The sequence below is a fragment of the Prosopis cineraria genome, unplaced genomic scaffold, assembly GCF_029017545.1.
Source record: "Prosopis cineraria cultivar Desert tree isolate PC_DT_omini unplaced genomic scaffold, ASM2901754v1 PC10, whole genome shotgun sequence".
In the NCBI taxonomy this organism is placed as follows: Eukaryota; Viridiplantae; Streptophyta; class Magnoliopsida; order Fabales; family Fabaceae; genus Prosopis; species Prosopis cineraria.
Window position 1 is genome coordinate 37727544 of NW_026555341.1, and position 22883 is coordinate 37750426.

General features: G+C 29.3%; 2 protein-coding genes across 2 annotated transcripts; both read left to right on the forward strand.

The window, feature by feature from the left end:
• The first annotated feature begins 430 nt into the window (after window positions 1–430).
• On the forward strand, window positions 431–1580 carry LOC129322624 (protein ALP1-like). The gene is made up of 3 exons (XM_054968912.1): window positions 431–724; window positions 804–1029; window positions 1114–1580. Exons 1-3 carry the CDS (start codon window positions 431–433, stop codon window positions 1578–1580), a joined length of 987 nt encoding a protein of 328 aa, XP_054824887.1.
• Window positions 1581–17247: 15667 nt separating this feature from the next.
• LOC129322625 (two-component response regulator ORR22-like) lies at window positions 17248–19753 on the forward strand. The gene is made up of 4 exons (XM_054968913.1): window positions 17248–17551; window positions 17643–18032; window positions 19381–19457; window positions 19553–19753. The coding sequence occupies exons 1-4, from the start codon at window positions 17248–17250 to the stop codon at window positions 19751–19753; spliced, it is 972 nt and encodes a 323-aa protein (XP_054824888.1).
• The last annotated feature ends 3130 nt before the right edge of the window (window positions 19754–22883 follow it).

The window sequence follows — 22883 nt, forward strand, 5'->3', positions numbered from 1 at the left end:
ATATCATAGCAACTAATTAGTTCATGGCTACCATATTCTAAGTTACTTTTTACATACTCATTGCAACTTTGTATCAATGTATGGTTGTGTGGTTTTTATATAGATAAGCAAGCATAATAGTGAAGGAATGATCAAGGATATTGAGGAAGACTTTATGGATTTTGAGTTTGAAGTTAAAAGGTTGATTGATTTTGAAGTGGCTAATGGAAGTTCTATGGACTTGAGCCTTGTGTTAAAAGATTAGGAACGTCGTAGGCATATGTGTATTGTACAAATTGTTTGTATGATTGTACATGTAATTTATTTGTTGGGAGAGATTTCAAGGCTAGTTAATAAGCCTATGAGTGATGGTAATGTTCAAAGAGAGAGCATGAGGAGAATATTCATGTAAAAATTACAAGACACAAAACAATGTCATGATGTTCTTCACATGGGACCACAAGCATTGCAATTGTGTGAGAAACTTCGAAATACTGGCATAATTAAGGATTCTCGAAATGCTACAATTGAAGAGCAAGTGGCAAAATTTCTTCACGTATTAGGACATAATGTAAGAAATAGAACAATGGCTTTTTTCTTTAGCCGATCTAGGGAGACTATTAGTCGTCATTTTCATGTATTACAAGCTATTATTTCTCTTGAGGCTGAATATCTTGTGCAACCCTCTGGGTCAACAATTCCTCCTGAAATTCTGACTAATGAAAGATTTTACCCGTATTTTAAGGTAAGTTTTTATATTTGTGCATAATGTTAAAATTTTCTATTGTGTATATGTATAAATGACACCATTATTTTTATACTAGGATTGCATTGGAGCTATAGATGAAACTCATGTTCGAGCAAAAGTACCTAGAGAAGAAGCTGGTCGATTTCAAGGATGTAAAGATTACCCTACTCAAAATGTATTTGCTGCATGTTCATTTGATATGAAATTTACTTACGTATTGGCTAGATGGGAAGGAACAATCTCATATTCAAGAATCTTAAAAAATGCTTTATCAAGAGAGGATAAACTTATAATTCCCCCAGGTGAATAAGTAGCTATTATATATTATAAATTATTGTTTGCTTTTATTAACTAAAAATTCTTATAGATTAATTTATATTGTTTAGGGAAATTTTATCTTGGGGATGTTGGCTTCCCACTTAAGCATGGTCTAATAATACCTTACAGAGGAGTACGATATTATTTGAAGGAATATTCAGCAAGATCACCACAAACTGTAAGAGAAATTTTCAACCATAGACATGCATCATTAAGAAATGTTATTGAAAGAACATTTGGTGTTTTGAAAAAAAAATTTCCTATAATTGGTAGTGGCACCGAGCCACATTATGCTTTTGAGACTATGGTTGACATTGTGATAGCTTGTTGCATATTACACAATTATTTGATGGGTGTTGACCCTGATGAGAATCTAATAGCTCAAGTTGATCATGAACTATCACGCAACCATGACATGGATGATCAAGTTGCATCCAATCAAGAGGATGATTATAGACAAGGATCAAATTTAAGAGATAATATAGCAGCTCATATGTGGCATGACTATTTAACCCATATGAATCATGAATTGTGATTCAAACTATTTGCTTGAGATGTTGCCTTATATTACTTGAAAGTATGTGTTTCAATGTATTAGTTTGAAGTGTGTGTTGGCCTTGTATTTGTTTAAGTACAATAATATTTATTTTATACATTAAGCATTTGAACAATTGCTTATTACTTAATTATAATAATTGCTTGCTTCTTAAATAATGTATGCACATTTTTCATGTAGATTGAACAATGGCATCAAAAAGGAAGAAATCAATAAAGGACAATTTGCATTGGACTCCTGAAATGGATGAAAAATTCATTGATGCCTTATTGGAAGAGACAATGAAAGGAAATCGTCCTAATGGTACATTTTCAACATTTACATATGATAACATGGTGGAGACTCTTAATAGTTCCTTTGGGTCTCACATCATAAAACAACATTTGAAGAATAGAAAGAAGACATTGTCACAAAGATTTTCAGATCTTTATGATTTATTTTATGGATTGAGTGGATTCTCATAGAGTCCTATCACAAAATTGTTTGAAGCAGATAATTAAATTTGGAATGATTTGATCGAGGTGAGTAATCTATTTATATTTAATCTATTTATGTTAATAGAATGAATATTTGGATTATTTGATTAAGATGAGTAGTCTATTTATGATGCCATATCTCTTTTTTTGTTTGTAGAAAAAGCCAAATGCAAGAAAGTGGAAGAATACACCTGTATTACATTATGACAAATTGTATGAGCTATGCAGTGCAAATAGGGTAATAGGAAAATATGCTAAAAGTGCTAAGGAAAGGGTTGCCCAATGGGAGCAAGAGGGCAATCAATTAAATGACTCTATTGCAGATGTAACTAATTGTAATTATCAACACAAGTCACCAAATTCACTAGTTAACTTGGAGTATAGCCTAACATATGGGGCATCAGTAGGAATTACATCAGGCAAAGGATAAAAGCATAAGGCTTCAATGGTTGAAGCTATTGAAGAAAGGTGTGAAAAAATGACAACAGAAATAATGGAACTGATTGATGTCATGCGAGATGAGAATGGTGTTGCTGAGAGGGAAGTTCAAGCTTCGAGAGGCAAGTTCAAGTTGCTGAGAAGCAGGCTTAAGTTGCTGAGAAGGGTCTTTCAATACTTGAAAAGAGTAGGCATCGTCATTATAGTGAAGAGGAAGTGTGGCTGCAATTGAGGAGATTGGAGTGCTTGAAGAGAACAAAGAAAAATGTTACTTCTTCTTATGTGATGATGAGAAATGTAAGAGAACTTTCTTTGGGATTCCACAACATAGGCGATTACGGATATTCCTTAATATGATGACCAGAGCTGGAGTTCAATGAAAAAAGTGTGGACATGGGGTTGGACTTTTTTTTGTTTATGGATAGTAGTATTTTTATTTTGTGGTGACATGTTGGCCTTTTTGCTTAGAAAATAAATATATTATATCATGCTTTTCGGACTTGTTAGTCTCTTTATTTAGTGAACATATATATTTTGTCATGATGCTTATGATGTATTGACAACTTGACCATAGTGTTTATAATATTTCATTATCAATGTGTTGGAGATTTTGTTTCTATAAGTATAATGTTTTATTTTATCAGTGCCCACTTTTGATTTTAAAATATAAAAATAACATATTTTTACTAAATTATTTGATTTTAAAGTATAGTGCAAAAATACATTTTTAACAAAATAATTTGATTATAAATTAATTTTATTATGTTAATTTTAATATAATTTCAGCTTTCAATTTATTTTTACAAATATAATTACATGAAACATGATATATTTTGATATAAGGGCATTATAGTCATTTTGATATCTGCTCATTTTCTTTCCTCCCTATTTTCTCCTTTTCATCCAAACAGGAGGAGTGATAATATTTTCTTTTCAGTTTTTTTTCCTTCCATCTTCTTTCCTCTTTAACTTTTTTCTCCATCCAAATGGAGGGTAAGGTAAGCTCTTTATATATATATAAATATATATATATATATATAAAGGATACTTAATTCTAATTTTTGAGATATTTTTTATAATTTTTAAATTAACTAATAGTTAAAATTAACTTATTTTTAAGAATAGGTGCTCAATGAACCGTTTTTAAATACTAAAGAGAGAAATTATACAACATGAAAATTTAAAATACCAAATGCTGTTGAGCGAATAATTGATAAGCAAAAATATCTTTTAACCCTTTACTTAATATACTTTTATTCAATTAAATTAAGATAGGTTAATTTCAATATATTAATAATATTAATAGTAAGAATTTGTTATAAAATAAAATAATCTACAGAAATCAGCATGTTTTGATTTAATTACAAACAAATATAAAGTTAAGTGTGTGTGTATAAGGTTTCCCTTAATTTAATAAACTGTACGTAGTGAGTTTGACTACAATAACATAATAGTGAGCTAATCAATGATTTGCTTTAGAGTAATAGTAGAACATCATAGTTATTGTTGGGAATTGACAGTGAGTGTTGGCAAAATGGGGATAGAAGAAATGCACGTTATGTTACATCCTAACTCAAAACATTAAAAATTTCAAACTCAAATTTATAGATCATTTATTTTATTTTATATTAATTATTAAATTTAATTTAAATAAAATTTGATTTTGACATCATTTGTTAGGAATGAGAAGAGACAAAATGAAAATGGGGGAAATGAGAAATGGGCAAAGAATAATGAAAAGATATTACATTTTAACTTAAAATTTAAAGATTTAAGTTTACGAGACATTCATTTTTATTTATATTACTTATTAAGTGAAATAGATATGAGACTTTCCACATAATTTTAGCTTGAGTCCATTGACACTTGGACATCCTCACCTATGATGCACATATATGATATATGAATTGGATATGATACGTATTTGATATGTCGATACTCTCATTTCTTAAAAAATATAGGATATGATACATATCTGATACGTACATATATATAATACATAAAAAGCATTAAAAATATAATTTCAATTCAAAACATATACAAACTAGTATACTCATATCATCTTTTACAATAATACCAAATAAATATAGCCATTAATTATGCTTTTATTTTATTTCCACCTAACTGCCCTTTGCCTAATCCCTTCTAATAATTATCTACTTAGGGTTTATATGACAAAATATTACTTTTTCTGTTTCAAATTATAAGACATTTTTAAGTAAAATTGTACATACCAATAAATCTTATTAAATATACTTACCAACCTTATTTTTCAAAATGAAAATATAAAATTCTAAAAATATCCTTCATTTAATAATCTTAAATCTACACTTAATTAGTATTAAATAGAGAGAGATAAAGTGTAATATTGAAATAAGCCTATTTAATGAAATCTTAATCTTCTCAAAGTATCTTATATTTTGAGATAACAAATTATCTCCAAAAGTTTCTTATAATTTGAAATGGAGGGAGTACATTCCCACATTTTATAGTTAAGAAAATAGAATTTTTATTTATTCATTATATCTAAAATTTATTTTTGAGAAAAATCTAATCTTTGATTTTAAAAACAAATCACAAAAATATATTAGAAATAAAATATTAATATTGCAATATTTTAAAAAAATTTAATATCTCAAAAATAACTTTGAAGTATCAGTTTTAAAGTATCGGCTTATAATATAGAAGTATCTGATACGTATTAAAAATTATTTTTAAAAAATTAAAAAAATATTTTGATACTTTTGCAAATACTTATTGAATGTATATCAATAAATATACCTGAAAGCAATTTAAAATATTGGTGCTTCATAGATATTAAGAATTACAGTAGTTTATTATGTATGAGGTTCGCTCCTATCCTCCTGCCTATTGCCTCTCCTTCTCTTCTCTTAAGTTCCCTACTCTTGGATTTCAATTCAACGGTTGATATTATTATTATTATTATTATTATTATTATTATATTAAATAATAGATAGAGTCAAGGTACGTAAAACCGGACCGGTCATTAAACCGGTCATGGCACTGGGTCACGGGTTAGTGATTCAATCAGGGTTGAACCGGGGGTTGAACCGGTGGCAAACCGGTCATGATTAAAATAATACAATTTAAATAAAAAGACATTAATTATAAAAACATTCAACCAAATCCAACCACTCAAAAGTCTAACAATAATAAAATACTATATTTTTGGACTTAGCATACTCTATCTCTAATTTTTTATTTTTTGACTTTAATTTTACTTTTTTTTGTTATTTTTTTCCGAACTCAGAGCTGTGAAAAATTAAAAATGAAAAAAAAATCAAAAACGACGTCGTTTTGGGGTAAAAGTCTGAAAAATATTAACCCGGTTAACCCAGTCAACCCACCGGGTTATCCGGGTTATACCGGGTTGAACCCGGGTTGACCGGGTTACACCGGTTCACTCCCTCACCGGGTTAAGTGCAAACCCAGACCGGACAGGGGACCGGTTCACCGGTTTCCGGATTGACCCGGCCGGTCCGGTCCGGTTTTCAATACCATGGATAGAGTCCATCAAATGGACACACAAACCAAAAAAAACGAACAAACAAAACCAGCGTTCTCCATGCAGATTTCCTTATCCAACGTACGTTAGAGTAAAAGGAAAAAAAAAAAGCATGTATACAAAAATGATTCACTACCTTTCAGAAGTCAATCTCACACCTCACGAAAACCAAACGAGAATTCAAATTAATAATAAAACAAAGTACTGTAAGCATGTCACCTGCATTAAAATTGTCAAGATATTAGCTATTTAGTCCAATGATGAGGCATCCAAGCAGTGATGGATTTAGAAAAATTTATTGACGGAGCAATATTTATACCAAATGTAAATATTAATATTTTTTAAAAAAATATAATTTTAAGTAATAATTAAAGTAATATATAAATAAATTATATGAAAAATTTAAAATATATCTTAATTTCATTTACATCATAAATTTATTTTTATTATAAATAAAAAGTAAACAATATTTTTAAATATGCATGCTTGATAGTTTTAAAGAAAATGTGGGGCAATTGATTTGGGCAATTGCAATTTTAAAAAGGGGACAACTATAATTTAAACAAAAACGTAAGCATAATTTTTGCAAATCTCATGGGGGCACTTGCCCCTTTTTTCCCAAACGTGGATACGTTCCTACATCCAAGCCCAGCAACAATAGGGCCCAAACATTACTATGTTTAAGCTAGCCTATTAGAGATCTTATTGTAAATACTTGTAATATTTATTTGTTTTGCCACATGGCTTATTCTTGTGTATTTGGGTTTTACCCTACTTCTTTATATAGTAAAGATCCTTGGGCCTAGTGAGCCTCTTTATGCATGATTCTATATTTTCTATTTTGTTGTCTTGGTATCAAAGCTATCAAATGCAAACCTGTCATGGCTTATGCTAGCTCAGAATCCTCTCCTAAAACTCTTTCTAAAGCATAAAACTCTCTTATTGCTGCTGCCAATCTACCAAAGACCTATGTAGGTTCAGCAGGCATTTCTCATAACTATGTTGTCAAGCTCAATAGGATAAATTATACATTGTGGGCTACCCATGTTCTCCCTACCATTGAAGGCCATGAGCTACAGGAATTTCAACAATCATGGTGTTGAAAAGCCACCTAAATTGAGGTGAATGATAAACATTAGTCATGCTGTCTCAAAGCTCAACCTTAACTTTAAGGATTGGGTTGCAATAGATCAATTTATTTTTGGGTGGCTTCTCAACACCATGACTATTGATATTTTAGCTAAAATGACTGGTGTTTTAACTTTTGCTAGTCTTTGGAGTGTTGTAAGGAAAATCGCTAGTGCTCAAAATGAAGTTAGGATTCTTATGTTGTGTTTTGAACTCTAACACACTCATAAGGGCTCTTCTACTAGACATGAGCATCTTAATAAGATGAAGTCTTTTTTTAAAAACTTGGCTCTCACTGAGAGCTCTGTTCTATATGCTAATTTCCTGCTTCAGGTCTTATTTAGCTTGGATGGTGAGTATAATGCTATTTTCATTCAACTAGCTTAAAAGTGAGGATTATACTCATTTAGAAGAGACCCTTATAAGGGAATATGTAATAAAAGTTAACAAGGAACTTTCAACAAATTTAAAAGGACACTTGGATGCTTAAAAGACAAAGGATATGTGGCAAAGGCATAAAATGAATTGATAGATGTACGTCAAGTATTAACTCAATACATAAATTTTAGTAAACGAAGAAAGATCATCACAACTTTTACTTTCTATTAGCATAACTATAGAAAATTATCCAGTTCCTTATTAGTTTTTTTAGGGTTCTTCTTTCTTATGAGGTAGGTTAAGCATAGAGGTTGTCCCCTTTTGTTTGTTGAGAATAAATCTTCCTTATAGAGTACTTACTTCTAGCTTCTATAGGGATATTGGTGTAACTGCTCCTTGTCATTAACTTATGGAAGCAAGTTGCCTGGCTAGATTTGTGGAGCCAAGATCAAAGTAGAGGAAGCATCAGACATCCTTTAGGAAGCTAAATCAAGAATAGGCTGAAGTAAAATAAGTATGGTGAAGTAGGGGAAATATATAAATAAAGCTAATAACTCAAGATTCTAAGTCCTCCCTTAATAAGAGAACTCCTTTAAGAGCTACTAGAGAATGTCCCGTTAGAATGGGCAACGATAGTCGATCATTGCTTTAATTGCTTAGGTTTTAAGTGGTGTGATGTTAGCAATTGAATGCATATTAGTTGTGATTGAACCATTAAGTGTTGTAGATTTAATTGTATAAAATATAACTTTCATTCAATCTCAGATGGCCAAAGGAAGGAAAGGAGTAGCTAGTACTAGTCTTAAGGGTATACCTTGAAGAGGTTCTTAACAAAGGAAAACTTTTGGAATACTTTCTTTGGTCTATGGTAATACCATTTAAAGTAGACCTATTTTGGACAAGAAATTAAAAAAGTTCTATTTAGGTAGATGATAAACTATAGAAATTTATACCATCTCAGCGTATTTTCCTACAATTTCATATGCATTTTGATGAAGTTGTGTATACTTTTAGTACATATAATAGGAAAATATGTATATCTCACATTTAGGCTTAAATGACAAAATTTTGATCTAAATTGTGCATATTTTTTATCTTGGTTAAGATTAAACTTGAACCTTACAAATTACTTGTCTTTTTAGATTGTTGGAGCACTATTAAGTAGCAAAGAAGGAGTTATGAAGTTATTATACCGAGAAGAAGACAAGATAAAGAGTAAAGAATTAAGCCTTAGTTAAAGCTTTCAGCCTCAATCGAAAGCTAGAACCAAAATGTGAAAGAAGCATTCTGGCCGCAACTAAGAAATCATAAGCCATAGCCAAAACACTCACAAAAGCATTTAAGTTGCATCTAAGAATAAATTGGCCACAGCCAAAAGCCATTTACTAAAGCTATATGTTTTAGAATCAAACTTGAAGTTAGGGTTACATATGTAAAATTCTAAGACTTAAAAGGATATGCTGTAATTTTCACTTAGAGGCCAACTTTACTAGGGTTTTAGGTTTTTGAAACAGATTTGGCTAAGGAATGAAGCTTTGAAGAGAGTCAAGTGGATTTTCTTTTCTTTTTCTATTTCTCTTCGCTTTTCTCTCTTTGTTTGTGATTTGGTGCTCAATATTTTTGTGTTTGTTGCTCTTTTTTAAATATAAGTAGCTAGTTTACTTATTTTAGGATTATTTCAAATCTTTGTATGGAGTAAAACTTGAATATTCCTCTCTTTTGATAGCTAATAATATATATGTGTGTGTTTAGTTTATCCTATATTAAAGTTATATAAGATATATATATAAGGGGGTAAAAACTAGTATAAGAATGTCTAGTGGTCAAACAAAGGACTTCGCTATAAAGATTGGACTATATTAGAGATCATCTTTGAGTTGTTATTTGTTTAACTTGGTCCAAAATGTTTTGACATAACAAATTTAAAGAGAAATTCTCAAATGTATGCTTTTCATGGATGATATAGTTCTTATAGCAGAGACAAGATAAGAGATTAATTTATAAACTTGAGTTATGAAGGAGAATATTGAAATCAAAAGGTTTTCGTCTAAGTAGGAGTAAGACAGAATATTTATATTATAAATTTGATAAGAGACTAGTCGACATTAATTTGGAAGTAAAATTGGGAGATTAAATTATACTTCAAGTATAAAAGTTTAGATATTTAGGAGTCATTATTCAAAATGATGGTGAAAGCAATAGGGATATTTTACATAAGATTCAAGTTGGGTGGTTTAATTGGAGAAAAGCTAAAGGAGTTATTTACGATCATAAAGTACTTGATAAACTTAAAGAAAATTTTTATCATACTGCTATCCGAATGACTATGTTATATGGTAGTAAATGTTGGGCTCTAACGGGACAGCAAGAGCATAAAGTTGGATTAGCAAAGATGAGAATGTTACGATAGATGTGCGGATCTACACATAAAGATAAAATTCAAAATAAGCACGTACACGAAAATGTGAGGGTAGCACCTATTGAGAAAAAAATGATAGAAAATTATTTGAGATGGTTTAGGCATGTACAAAAAAAATTGCGAGAGGCACTAATGAGCAGATAGAACATATAACTTTAAGCCCTATTAAGAAGGATAGAGGAAGGTCTAAGAGAACACTCTTGAAAGTTGTTGAATGTAATTTCTTAATTAATAATATTTCTAAAAGCTTGGTAAATAATATAGCACAATAGTATCTTACAATCTATGTAGCCAACCCCACCTAGTGGGATAAAGGCTTGTTGTTATTTATTTTATCCTATGCTTAATACTTTTAAATGGTTGATCACCATTTGAACTATTTTTTTCATTTAAGTGGTGCTTGAGAAACCTAACTTGGATAAAATAGTGTTGTTCTTTAAATTTACAAAGATAAATATATAGTTTTGAATGTAAAATAGAGATATTTTACTAACCTTTCATAGTCAAATTAAGATTAGATCTTCAAATTTGTTTTCAATAAATATTTTCAAGAGATTGAGAATTTTTACTATTTTCAAAAATACTTAATTTTGACTTGAAAAAAAACTTTTTCAAGTGTTTTAAAATCTTAAACTAACACTTATTTTCATTAAAAATTAGTTTAAGAGGAATTAATTTAAGTTTTATGAAATACAAAGGAGAGAGATAATCCTAGGTCCTTTCTTCTTAAAGTCAAGGTTTCAACAATTTTTAATTACTTTAACACACTTTTTTAATCCAATTTTTAGTATTTTTACACAAACTTTACATTTGATTTTGCTCAACATAACTTAAAGCTAAATAGAATTTTTAACCCTCTTTTGCTTAAATCTTCATGGAAATGATATCTATGGAATATTCTATATTTGTGATGAGTCGTGCGCTTGTGGTAATGCTTGGCAATGAATGGTAGATATACTCCTTGATATCTCAATGTCAATCTTTGAGGAAGAACAATGAGAAAGAGACCCACCATTCATATACTTTCTTTTTTCTTTAATGGGAAGATATAAGTTGGATAGAATTTTAGTCCTAGTTGCTCACCTTTAAGTCCTATTTAGAGCAGCATTAGCAAGTTACTCATATGAATGTTTCTACCTAGTTTGCCAATCTCGTTATATTTGATTCTTCTCATGTAACCTAGATAGATAGCTAAGGTGGTCGTGTTAATCATGGCAGAGATCATTCTTGCTGAGAAAGTATCAAACGTTTCTATCATCTATGTGAGGAATTTAGTCATCATGTGAAAAATTGTTTTAAGCACTTTGATTGCTCTTTTAAACCACCCACATGTTCAAACAAAGGTTCCTTATATGCTTTTTCTTCTAATCAAAACTTTATGTTTTTTGCTTCACTTGAAGTAGTTAATGATAAGTCTTGGTATCTTGGAAGTGGTGATACCACTCATATCATAAATGATGCCTCTCGACTAGAAACCTCAATGAAGAACAATGGTAAGATAAAACCCTTTATTGCTAACAATCAAGCTATGAGGGCTGAACATATAGGTTCTTCCATAATATAAAATATTCCTATCAAATTTATTATTCTTAGTGACATTCTTTATGCTTCTTCTTCTAAAAAGAATTTATTAAGTATTCCCAAAATTTTAAATGATAATTATGCTAATGTCTCACTTAATTCTACTACTACTCTATTGAGAAAATAGGGGACCATGAAAATTCTACTTCAAGCGACAAGAAGTGATGGAGGTCTCTACAAAGTAAATGTGAGGATAGTTAGAAGGCAGTAGGAAGGTTTTGGAAACTCTCAAGCAATTCTTTTGGTTATACAAGTTGGAAATAGTTTTACATCTAGTTTGTGAGGAAACTATGGCATTGTAGGCTAGGTTATCCTAATGATCAAATTTTGTAACAAGTTATTAGTGATCGTAAAGTTAAAGTTAATGAGAATAAAGATCCTTTTGTTTAGTAAATCTTGTAAATTTGGCAAATCTCATTCAGTTTCCTTTAAAGTTTCTGGATCACATGCTTCTCAGCCACTTGATTTGTGGGGACCCTTTGTAATCGAATCATTAAATGGTTAAAATTATTTTATATTGTTCCTAGAGACTTTAGTCATTATAAATGGATTTTTCCTTTGAAATCTAAGGATGAAGCTTGAACAATGCTTACTAAGTTCAAATAATTTATGGAGAATTAGTTTGACAAAAAAAGTAAAGCTATACAAAGTGATTAGGAAAGGGAATATAAAAGTTTCAATAAGGTTGTTCAAGATTATGGTAGTCTTTTCAAGTGTCCTTGTACTTGTTCTCAGAATGGTAGGGCTGAGAGAAACTAGGAGCACATTATTGAAGTTGGTTTAACTCTTTTAGCTTAAGCTCACATGCCACTCTCCTACTAGCAGGAAGAATTTCACACTACAACTAAGCTTATTAATAAACTCCCTACACCTATTCTTAGTGGTATCTTACCTTTTTAGAAGTTATTTATCAAACTTCCTAATTATGATAGCTTAAGGGTGTCTGGTTATGCATGTTATCCTTGCTCAAGAGCTTATAGCAAACATAAACTACAATTTTGTAGTATGATATGTGTTTTTCTAGGCTATAGTAATCATCACAAAGGTTTACAAGTGTTTGAGCCTTATAGGGAGCATCTACATCTCTTGACACGTGGAGTTTAATAAAAATATGTTTCCTTTTGCAAATGGTTTTTTTTTAAATATAAGAGTTGTACTTGAGGAAGAGGTTTACTCTCAAGTATTTTTCAAGTCCTCACTAGCCTCTATGCCTTCACAATATGGGATTTCATGCCAATTTGCTTTTGTAAACTCTATTTTTGATTTTATTAGCATTTCTAATCCTACTATCCTATGACAAACAACACCTTTATCAATCTAGCCAATCTCATTCTAGTGTTTACGTAGAAGAGAATGTAGAACAACAAGGAAATGACACCACACCTACATCTAGTTCTCCTTTATTTAATTCAAATTCTTTATCATCTATAATAAATGAATAATCAAGTATAGGAGCCTAATTGCTTGAGGGGGATATCTCATGCTAAATACAGATGCCACCCACAATACTAATATGCAAAATTAGCACTAAATGACTACCATAAGCAAATCAAGAATTTTTAAACTTAAGGTATCTTATATGGGTTTGGTTACTACTGTTAGTGATAATGCTGTCATTAAGCCATTGAGTGTTCAGGAGTTACTTAGTTCAAATCTTGGGAGAAAATCAATGATTCACAAATTCAATGCCTTGATTAGAAATCAGATTTAGGTTTTAGTACCACAAATTAAAAGAACAAGACCTATAAATTGCAAATGGGTATTTAAAAGTAAGTATGGTTCAGATAGCAAGTTTCTAAAGCTTAATGCTAGATTAGTAGTTAAGGGCTTTCAACAATATCCTGGAATTGACTATGATAAGATATTCAGCCCTATTTTGAAGCCTTCCACTCTTTAGTTCTTCCTTACCATTATTGTTAATTGTCATTAGCCATTTAGATAGCTTAACATCAATAATGCATTTCTCTAAAATGAATTACTTCAACAAAAGTTGTTAATGAGGCAACTTGATGATTTTGTAGATAAAAGGTATTCTAATCACTTATGCTTACTGAATAAAGCTAAAAACAAGCCCTACAAGCTTGGCTTGATAGATTGAAAAACATTAGCTAGAACTTTATCCATTCTAAGTGTGATGGCTCTTTGTTTTCCCTCACGTTGACAAACAATATAATTTTTTGCCTAATCTATGTAGATGAAACCATTATCACTGGTAATAATCCTAAGATGCTTTAGGTATTCATTAGAGAGCTAAATCCCTTGTTCCCTCTTAAATATTTAAGTCATCTTCATTATTTTCCTAGGAGTGGAAGCTTTTAGGAATCACATTGGTTTGTATCTCAAACAAGAAAAATGCATTCTTAAGCTTCTAAAAAGATGTGGTATGGAAGACGTTCTCCAGTGCCTATATCTATAGTGGTTAACAAAAATTGATCTCTTTATGATGGTATTCCTCTCTGTAATCCTACGAATTATAGGAAAGTGATTGGTGCATTGCAATATTTGGTTAATACTTGACCAAATATCATGTATGCAGTCAACAAGCTTAGTCAATTTCTTTAAAATCCAACAAACAAACATTGACAAATAGTTAAAAGGCTACTTCAATATTTAAAGGGTTCATCTGATCTAAATCTACATATCAGATCAAGTAAGTACCTGAATCTATATGGTTTTTTTTATGTGGACTAGGCTATATGTGTGGATCATCACAAAACCTTTAGAGGTTCCTATGTCTTCTTTAGAATTTATCTAGTTGCATGGTTAGGGAAAAAGCAAAAAGTCATTACTAGGTCAAGCACATAATCAAAATATAGATCGTCAGTTGAGCTTGCCACTGAAACTGCCTAGCTTTAAGCTCTAATTCTTGAAATTGACTTAAAGATTGATCAAATACTAGTTGGTTGGTGTGTGATAATTTGAGTGTTGTCACTTTGGCATCAAACCATGTTTATAATTCAAGAACTAAGCATGTTGAGTTGGATGTGCATTTCATCAAAAATAGAGCTCTAGGAAAATAATTGAGTGTTCATTATATTCCATCTTTTGATAAAATTGCCGATATATTCACAAAGTCTATGACACACTCTTGATTTCTAACCCTCAAAGACAAACTTGAGCTTTCAAAATTCCAACCCTCTCATTTGAGGGGCATATCAAGGTATCAGCTATTTAGTCCAGTGATAAGGTACCCAGGTCAAACAATAATAAAGCCCAAAAACTATTATATGTTTAAGCTATAGCCCATCAGAGACCTTATTATAAATACTTGTAATATTTATTTGTTCTACCACATGGCTTATTTATATGTGTTAAGGTTTTTACCCTATTTTCTATATATAATAATAAAGATCCTTGGGCTTGGTGTGCCTCTTTACACATTATTCTATATTCTCTATTTTGTTGTCTAAGATCATTGTTTTAATGTTTTTTGTAATGTCAATATAAACACATCTCACCTCCGTTCTTTCAAAGTCAAAAGCAAGGTTTATTACTAACATAAATTAAGGAGGTATTAAAAAAGTTAAGAGGAGTTGTGATATATATATATATTATTATATTTTCCAGCCTATGTACTAAAACTTTAAATGAAAAATAAAAATAGTAGAGTAAGTATATTTTTTGTTAGTAATTTACTTTTTTTTACTGGATTTATTTGTAAAAATTTATTATTTTTGTTGATATGTTTGATAAATACAAGAAGTAAATCCATCAACAATGAAAATTATGGCCTGTTTGTTAACCTATTTTAAGAATAGTTTTTGTTCTCTAGAATAAAAAAATTATTTAATAACATGTTTTTAAAAAGTACTTTAGAGAATGAAAAAAAAAAATATTATTTTGGATAATTAAAAAACAAAAATATTTTTTAGATGTTGTAGGATTATTATTTTGAAGAATAAAAGAGAATGAAAAAAATACCTTTTTTTATTTTTTCATTCTCACAACATATTCTATAAAACACTGATTCTCAAAATAATAAAAAAATAGTTTTCAAATAGGCCTTATCTTTGCGGACATTTTTGTGCTATTATTGTTAACTACTAGCTACCTCTTATTCAAAACATTTCTCATTTAAATTTGAACATCTTCAAAAAAACTATTAAATAATTTAACATGTAATATAATTTAATATTATTAGATTGAAATACCTTTATCTAATGAAGAAATAAAAATTTCTTAAGAGGATTTGACTTAGAATATTGTTATTAAAAGGGAATTTTTTTAAAAAATAAATTACTTGAAATTCAAAAATGAAAATCATTTGAGAATATTTTGAAAATAGAGGTTTTATTGAATTATCATTAAAATTTAACTTTTGGACGAGCCTAATTTAATTAATTTATCACTAGTGATAAATGATATGATGGGGTGTTACAAGATGAACACACATAACCAAACCCTTCAAGATAGCCCTAGATTTTCTCTTTATTCGCACCTAATCTTGGTAATAATCTTTTTAATTTTTATTTAAGTATAAAAACATCGCCATTTAATCGACGGAGTTCAGATAAAAATAATAAAAAAAGAAAAGGAAAACTGAACCTATGCCACCCCACACTTGAATGTGTGATAGGAGACAAGATTTTAGGTCAAACAAAAAGATTTTCTCTATTTCTCCGTACATTCATTAAGATCCACTTATTTAATATTAAAAATAAATGATTTTTAAATATTTTATAAAAATATTTATCTTATACAAATTTTTTAAAAAGCAGATATTATTTGAAATTTAATTTTAATAATAAAAAAGTAATAATTATTTTGTTATTTTTAGATTTTAGGATATCTTCATGAATATCTATTTATAAAAAAATTTTATTTTTTAGTTATTTAGATATTTTCTATGTGTATGGGCTTAATTGTTTGTTTCAACTGATTTTTTGAAAAAAATATTTATGTTTTAAAAAATTATTTTGCGAGCTTTTATGATATATTTTTTAAATTTTTAAAATAATTATAATTAAAAAAATAAATTTTTGGTTATTTTAAGAAGTAACTTGAGTAACTTCTAAAAATAATCTAATATTGTGATAGAAAACTATTTTTAAAAAGCAAGATATATAAAGATATCATAAAATTTTAAAATAATATAATAACAAATCATCATTTTTATAAAACGGAAATCAAGAAAGATAATATAAAATTTTAAAATGAATAATAAATAATTTTTTATTATTGTAAGCAAAATATAAAATAATATTTTTTACAAAATCTATATAAAACAAATTTTTTTGTAAGATCTGTAAAATACATAAAAATTACTTTTTTTAATTTAAACAAATGGACACTATATATGCATTTTATGAAATTTTTTTCACACTTACTGTATCAGATTATTTTTAAAAATTATTCAAAATAACTTTTCAAATAATCATAATTTTTTGTTGAGATCGTGATTATTTTCAAAAGTTAATTTGTACCGACATCAGAAAATTTATCAAAATGAAAGGGACTAGAATAATTCAAAATTTAATATTTTGGAATATTATTCTTTTATTTTTAATGTTATCTCAACAGATTTTTCTGAATTCAAAGTTTAAATTAAATAATTAAATAAATGATTTTTCTTTATTCTGTTTCTTATATATGTGATTTTTCTTTATCCGCACTGGATTGCGATTCTTCCATTGCTGCCAAAAACTAGGAGACCCTGGCTTGTGTGTTAAGGGATTCTTTAATTCCGAAGCTGTTTCAGTAATGCGTCAAACCGGAGATGACCAATGTCATCTTCTTCCCCCAGATTTTCTTCAACATTTTCCTGAAGGATTGAAGATCCTCTATGTCGGCTCTGATAATTACACCCAAACTTTAATTCACAGAAATCTTCAACGCCCATTTTATTTCATCAGTCCGTATACCAGCGGTCGTATTGCCTTATCACACTTACGAGACAAACATGATTCTTATGACTTGGTTCTCAGTGACGAGTGTCTAGAAGACATGGATGTCCATGACTTTATCATCAGACACAAACACTTGAACACAAATATTCCTAACGTTGGTAAGCTAATGAAGCTAGCACTACTATATATATATATATATATATGTATGTATAAAGAGATTGTGCATTGATATTAGATGTTGTTTTGCAGTAATATCTGGGAATGAAAGATTAAGTGACATCGTGAAAGCATTCAGATGCGGTGGGTCTTATGTATTGAGGAAGCCAGTGAGTGAGGACGAGCTGATAAATTTATGGCAGCATGTTTGCAGGAAAAAGGAACAAACTGGGACTGAGTTCTTCAAGAGTGACGCTGAAGAAAAACGTCAGCAGAATAAATTAGAACGACGACATTATCCTCATCAGGATGAGGTTTCTAATGATAATTCTTCTCTTCTTCTCAGAGGTAAGAGTCCGCCAGTGGAAGACGACAATGAGTTTGTGAATCGTGGAGAACCTCCTCAGAAGAAACGACGAGTCGTCTGGAGCGCTGACCTCCATAAAAAGTTTGAAAGAGCGGTGGTACAGCTTGGCGTTGACAGTATGCATCTTTCCCCACCTTCTTAATTTGTTACTTTGGAAATTACATATGCAGCCCTTGCATTTTCATTCTTGCAATTTAATTCAACCTTATAATTTGATCAATTAAATTTTTTAATCCTCAAAAAATTAAAATTTTTAAACTTTTTTATTTAAAAAAAATTAAATGATTATATAAACATAAAATGATTATATAAACTTTTATATTTGTATTAAATGATTATATAATCATAAAATTAATTACATAATTTTTATAACTGAAGATTTATATATTTAGGATGTCTTCTACCCCTTAAAATTATTTTTAATCAAATTTTACCCAATTAATGTAGTTAATTATATTTAAATTAATAATATTTTTTCATATTTAACTTTCTTTAATAGATATTTTAATTTAAAATAAATATAACATGATAAAAACCCATAATAAATAAATTATTTTATATTTATTTTAAAGTAAATGCCTTACATTTTTTAATAGCCAACACTACAAAAAATACTTTATATATTTTGGGTAAAAGTATTAAAGTAAATTTTCTTTAACTCCAAAAGTATTCTTGTTTTATGAAATTTAATAATTCATTATTCATTTTAACCCTTAAGGGTCAATACATATAAAAAATGAAATTATAAAGTCTTAACAAATAAATTGCAGGAACCTAATTTAAAATTGAGTGAAACTCAAATTACCTTTTATTATTTAGTAATATTCATCAATTCACTCACTTCTGCAAACATATTTATACAATAAACTTCACCAATCAAGTAAAATCAGACCTAATTTTAGCATGGGTATCCATGAATGTTGATGAACAAATAAGGATCAAAACTTAGCTCTGATTTTACTTGATTGGTTGAGGAGCATTATATGTGTGCCTAGTAAGTGATATCAAAGTCAGGTCTCACATCTAAGGAAGAGATTGTTGGGTTGTCAAGTGTAAGTTAGCTTGATTTGATATTGGGTAAAATCTCACATCGAATAGAGTTGGGTTAAAAAAGATATATGTATAGATTTGGGTTAAGATGTTTAGTCATCGTCACTTCAAAAACCTGAACTTGTTTTACTTTTTTATTTCTCATATTTGTCATCCTTAATATTATCCATGCTAAAATTTTTATGATACGTGTAGGGAATAATTGAAAATTGGGAAAAACTGATATCCTTGACATTTGGTTGGAAAAAATTAGATAAAAAAGAAAATTAGGAAGAAAAATTATTAAAAGTAATAAATTTTTATATTATTTTTGGTTGTTTTTTCTCTTGATTTACCTTCCCCTAATTTTTTTTCTCTGAGTTGTTATAATTATGATCATAGTTTATCCCTGTTTTTTCTTAACTTGTATTTTAGAGGCAGTGCCAAAACAAATTCTTGAATTGATGAACGTGCCTTATCTGACGAGAGAGCATGTTGCAAGTCACTTACAGGTGGGCTCTCTTCATTATCATTTATTAACATTTGATGATATCTCCATATATTTAATTTAGTAATGATAATTATAATTAATGGGTTTATTTTTCAGAAATATAGACTAAGGAAAGAGAGGGAAGAGCGTCGTAATGGTCAAAATCAACGTGGGGATGGCCATGGAGAAGACAGGCATAGTATTTGCGCTCCACCACCTCTTGCAATTGTTCACCCTAATATTAACATGATGCCTTTTTACCCCAACGAATCACTGCTCCTCCATTTACTCACCAGGCAGTTAAATGGACCGTATTAGTCTTTTTTTTTTTTTTTTAAATACAGACTCACATTAGTTTTTATTTCATGTTTTCATTGTTGGATAACTTTTCATATGTTTGTGTACTGCTTGTAATTCATCTTTAATTTACAAATATCAAGCAAATTCCTTCAAAGTAATTATTGTTTTGGTCTACTAATAACTAATTATCGTTTGTCGTTCATTCCTTTTTTACTTATAAATAATAATTTAATTTTCAATTATATAAATTATACTATTTTTACTTTATGCATGTTGAAAATCAATTTAATTGACTAGATATAGTAACCAATAATAATTAGGTCTAGCAAAAATGACTAATATCTCACATAGTGATTACAATATCGTAAATTAAGATTTAAATTTTCACGAAAAAAAATATACTCATATTTATGACATTCTTGGTACAAAGAAATGTTTTTTGTAGAAAAGAAATGAGATATGTATATTTTCCATTTTCCTTCTGAAAAGATTTCTTTAAAATATCAATTAAAGATATATAGTTAAAGAATTTATTGACATATGTCAATATACTAATTGACAAGTTAAAGAATTTTATTGAAATAAGTAAGTACACTTAATTAACCAAAATAATCATTAAATCATGCTTATATTTTTTAATTTAAAATTAATAAGTAGCATATTTTTATTATTACAGCTGAAAAATGGTATAACGATTAGAATTTTTTTTTTTTGGGATAAGAAGTCAAATTAAATAAACAAAATAAAACAAGTCTAACCATAAGGGCCTTTAGAAGAGAAACTAAAAGCCCATAGTAATCAACAGACTAACAGAACCCATACTGAAAACCAAAGACAAACTCGGAGGGACACGGCTGAAGCAAAATACAACACAAGCTACAGCAACATACAGACAACACGAGGTGGACCTCACCATTGCAATATTTCGGAACATGCAGATAAAATATTTTGATGCTCGCAAGGGAAAAATAAGAAGTGCTAAATAGCGATAAGCAAAATTAGAAATCAATATATCGGTTTGTTTTTGGAAAGTTTATTGGTGTGATCTATGATATATACTAGTATATTGACATAGATGTAGATGTAGTATATTAGTGGGTTAAAGGTCAAAACACCTATGAAGTTTTCCTCCAATGGCACCCACCATCCTTAAGTGGGTAGGGTGTAAAAGTATTCTTAACGTTGATTTAATGAGTGAAATCGTGCCAAAATAGTTTAACGAGATAAACATCTAACAACTATCATTTAGTTATATTATTTTTGTATTATTTTTTTTTACTTTTTGACACTTTGTAGGGGTATCTTGTGTATAATAGAATCATTCAAGATCATTTGGATTAATTTTGTAATTTTCAAAACTTGGGGGCAAAAGTGCAAATTTTTAGAAGTTCAAGGGCAAAACTGTAATTTTTAAAAATAATTTCTAAAGAATAAAAAAATTCATTTTCTGATAACTTTTAGTTCTTCATTAATCTCATAGTTTAATTTAAATTAATTCAACTTAGACTGTGAGTTTTTTACTAAAACATCCTTTAAAATATATTCTTTTTGTACTTTAATTGTTATTGCCATAAACTTTGAAAGTGTACTAGGTTTAGTTTTTGTAACTAAGAACTTTTAGAAAATTTCTCATAACTAAATTCATCTTCTAATATTTCATTTAATCTTTTTAATTCACTCTACCACATTTTCATAATTTACATGCAAGTTAGATAAATTCATAAGATACATATAATTAATTGTACATAATTTGCTATTTAATGAGCTCATTGTGTATTTTAGGTAATGGAAAGCTCTTGGATGAGGATGGCAGCCCCTTGCATGAAATTGGAGCCCTTGGATGAGTTAATTGAATAATCAAAAAGTCACAAATAGTTGATGAAATATCAAGAAAGCAAAAGGATATTCATAATAATTCCATCTTCCAATTTCAATTCCCTTTTTCCCTCAAGAATAGCTATGAATCCTAGAACCTCTTCCACCATTTCTTTATCTTAAACCCCTCTATTTCACAATCTAAACCCACCATTCAACTCCTTAAAAATTCACACCATAACCCAATAAAAAAAATTCATCAACCACTCTGTAACATCCTATATTTCAAACTTTAAAATTTCAAGTGTTTAGGGGGGAAAATTAGTAAAATTAAGTTATTTATAAATTTATGATGTTTTTTGATGACTAATGTGGTCAATGGATCATTGGATATCTTTAGAAGAGGGCTACATTAGAGTTTGAGCAGACCGAGGCACATCAGGGGGCCCAAAATCATGTTGGGCCAATTTGTGCCATCTGCAATGGTAGATGGACAAAATTTACATTTATTAAACTTGCGATTTGAGCTAAAAAAGAGAGAGAAAGAGAAAAATATGAGATAGGCGATGGTGAACCAACTTAAGGCTGTTAGGGCTTGGCCTTAGGAGCTATTTGGAAGCATTTTAAGCAAGATTCATCCTTAAGTAAGCTTCATATATCCCTTCCTTTCCCTTTATGTGAATTTTCTATAATTTTGAAGGATGTAGAGTTTTGGAGTTTAATTTCAATTTTCTTGGGTTATGACCAAACCCATTAATGTAGTTAAGATCTTGGAGAGCTAAATCAAGCTTTTAAATCTAGGTTTATGAATTGTATAGTGATTTAGAGTTTTGGTTAGGGTTCAGACGAACCCCAAAGAGTTTAAAAGCAATGTGGATAGAAGATGAGTGTTATTAGTGTGTTTGGCTACTAAATGGAATTAATTGAGTGTGTTGGGAGAGGTGATGGTGTTAAAGTAAGGTTTTGGATATAGTAAGTACCCAGAATTATAATAAAAAAGGGTTAATTGGAGTGTGAATTGATGATTTAATGTTTAATCTTATAGATTAAATATTGGTCTAGCGTTAATACGCTAGTAGATACTTGTAGAGCTAAGTTTTGATCACAGTAACCCTTTTAGTGACAAAAGAGTTGAAATAACTGGATTATCTAAGCTCTTTATTTGCGTGTTTGGATGGTTGTGTGCAATTGTAAAAGCTAGTATTATCGATTTAGATTTGTATATTATCAATATGAAAATGTTTATGATTTAGAAAGTTTATGTGAAGTGGAATGGATAAGTATGTTTTGCATAATTATGGTTTTTGAAAGTTTTACACTAAATCCTATGTTC

What these genes read in the sequence shown, in the direction of transcription:
- LOC129322624 (XM_054968912.1), top strand. Translation starts at nt 431, where the DNA reads ATGGGACCACAAGCATTGCAATTGTGTGAGAAACTTCGAAATACTGGC. An exon ending in GATTTTACCCGTATTTTAAG is followed by an intron (nt 725 to 803) that starts GTAAGTTTTTAT and finishes TTTTTATACTAG; the next exon opens with GATTGCATTGGAGCTATAGA. An exon ending in TAAACTTATAATTCCCCCAG is followed by an intron (nt 1,030 to 1,113) that starts GTGAATAAGTAG and finishes TATATTGTTTAG; the next exon opens with GGAAATTTTATCTTGGGGAT.
- LOC129322625 (XM_054968913.1), top strand. Translation starts at nt 17,248, where the DNA reads ATGCGTCAAACCGGAGATGACCAATGTCATCTTCTTCCCCCAGATTTT. An exon ending in CACAAATATTCCTAACGTTG is followed by an intron (nt 17,552 to 17,642) that starts GTAAGCTAATGA and finishes GTTGTTTTGCAG; the next exon opens with TAATATCTGGGAATGAAAGA. An exon ending in GGTACAGCTTGGCGTTGACA is followed by an intron (nt 18,033 to 19,380) that starts GTATGCATCTTT and finishes CTTGTATTTTAG; the next exon opens with AGGCAGTGCCAAAACAAATT.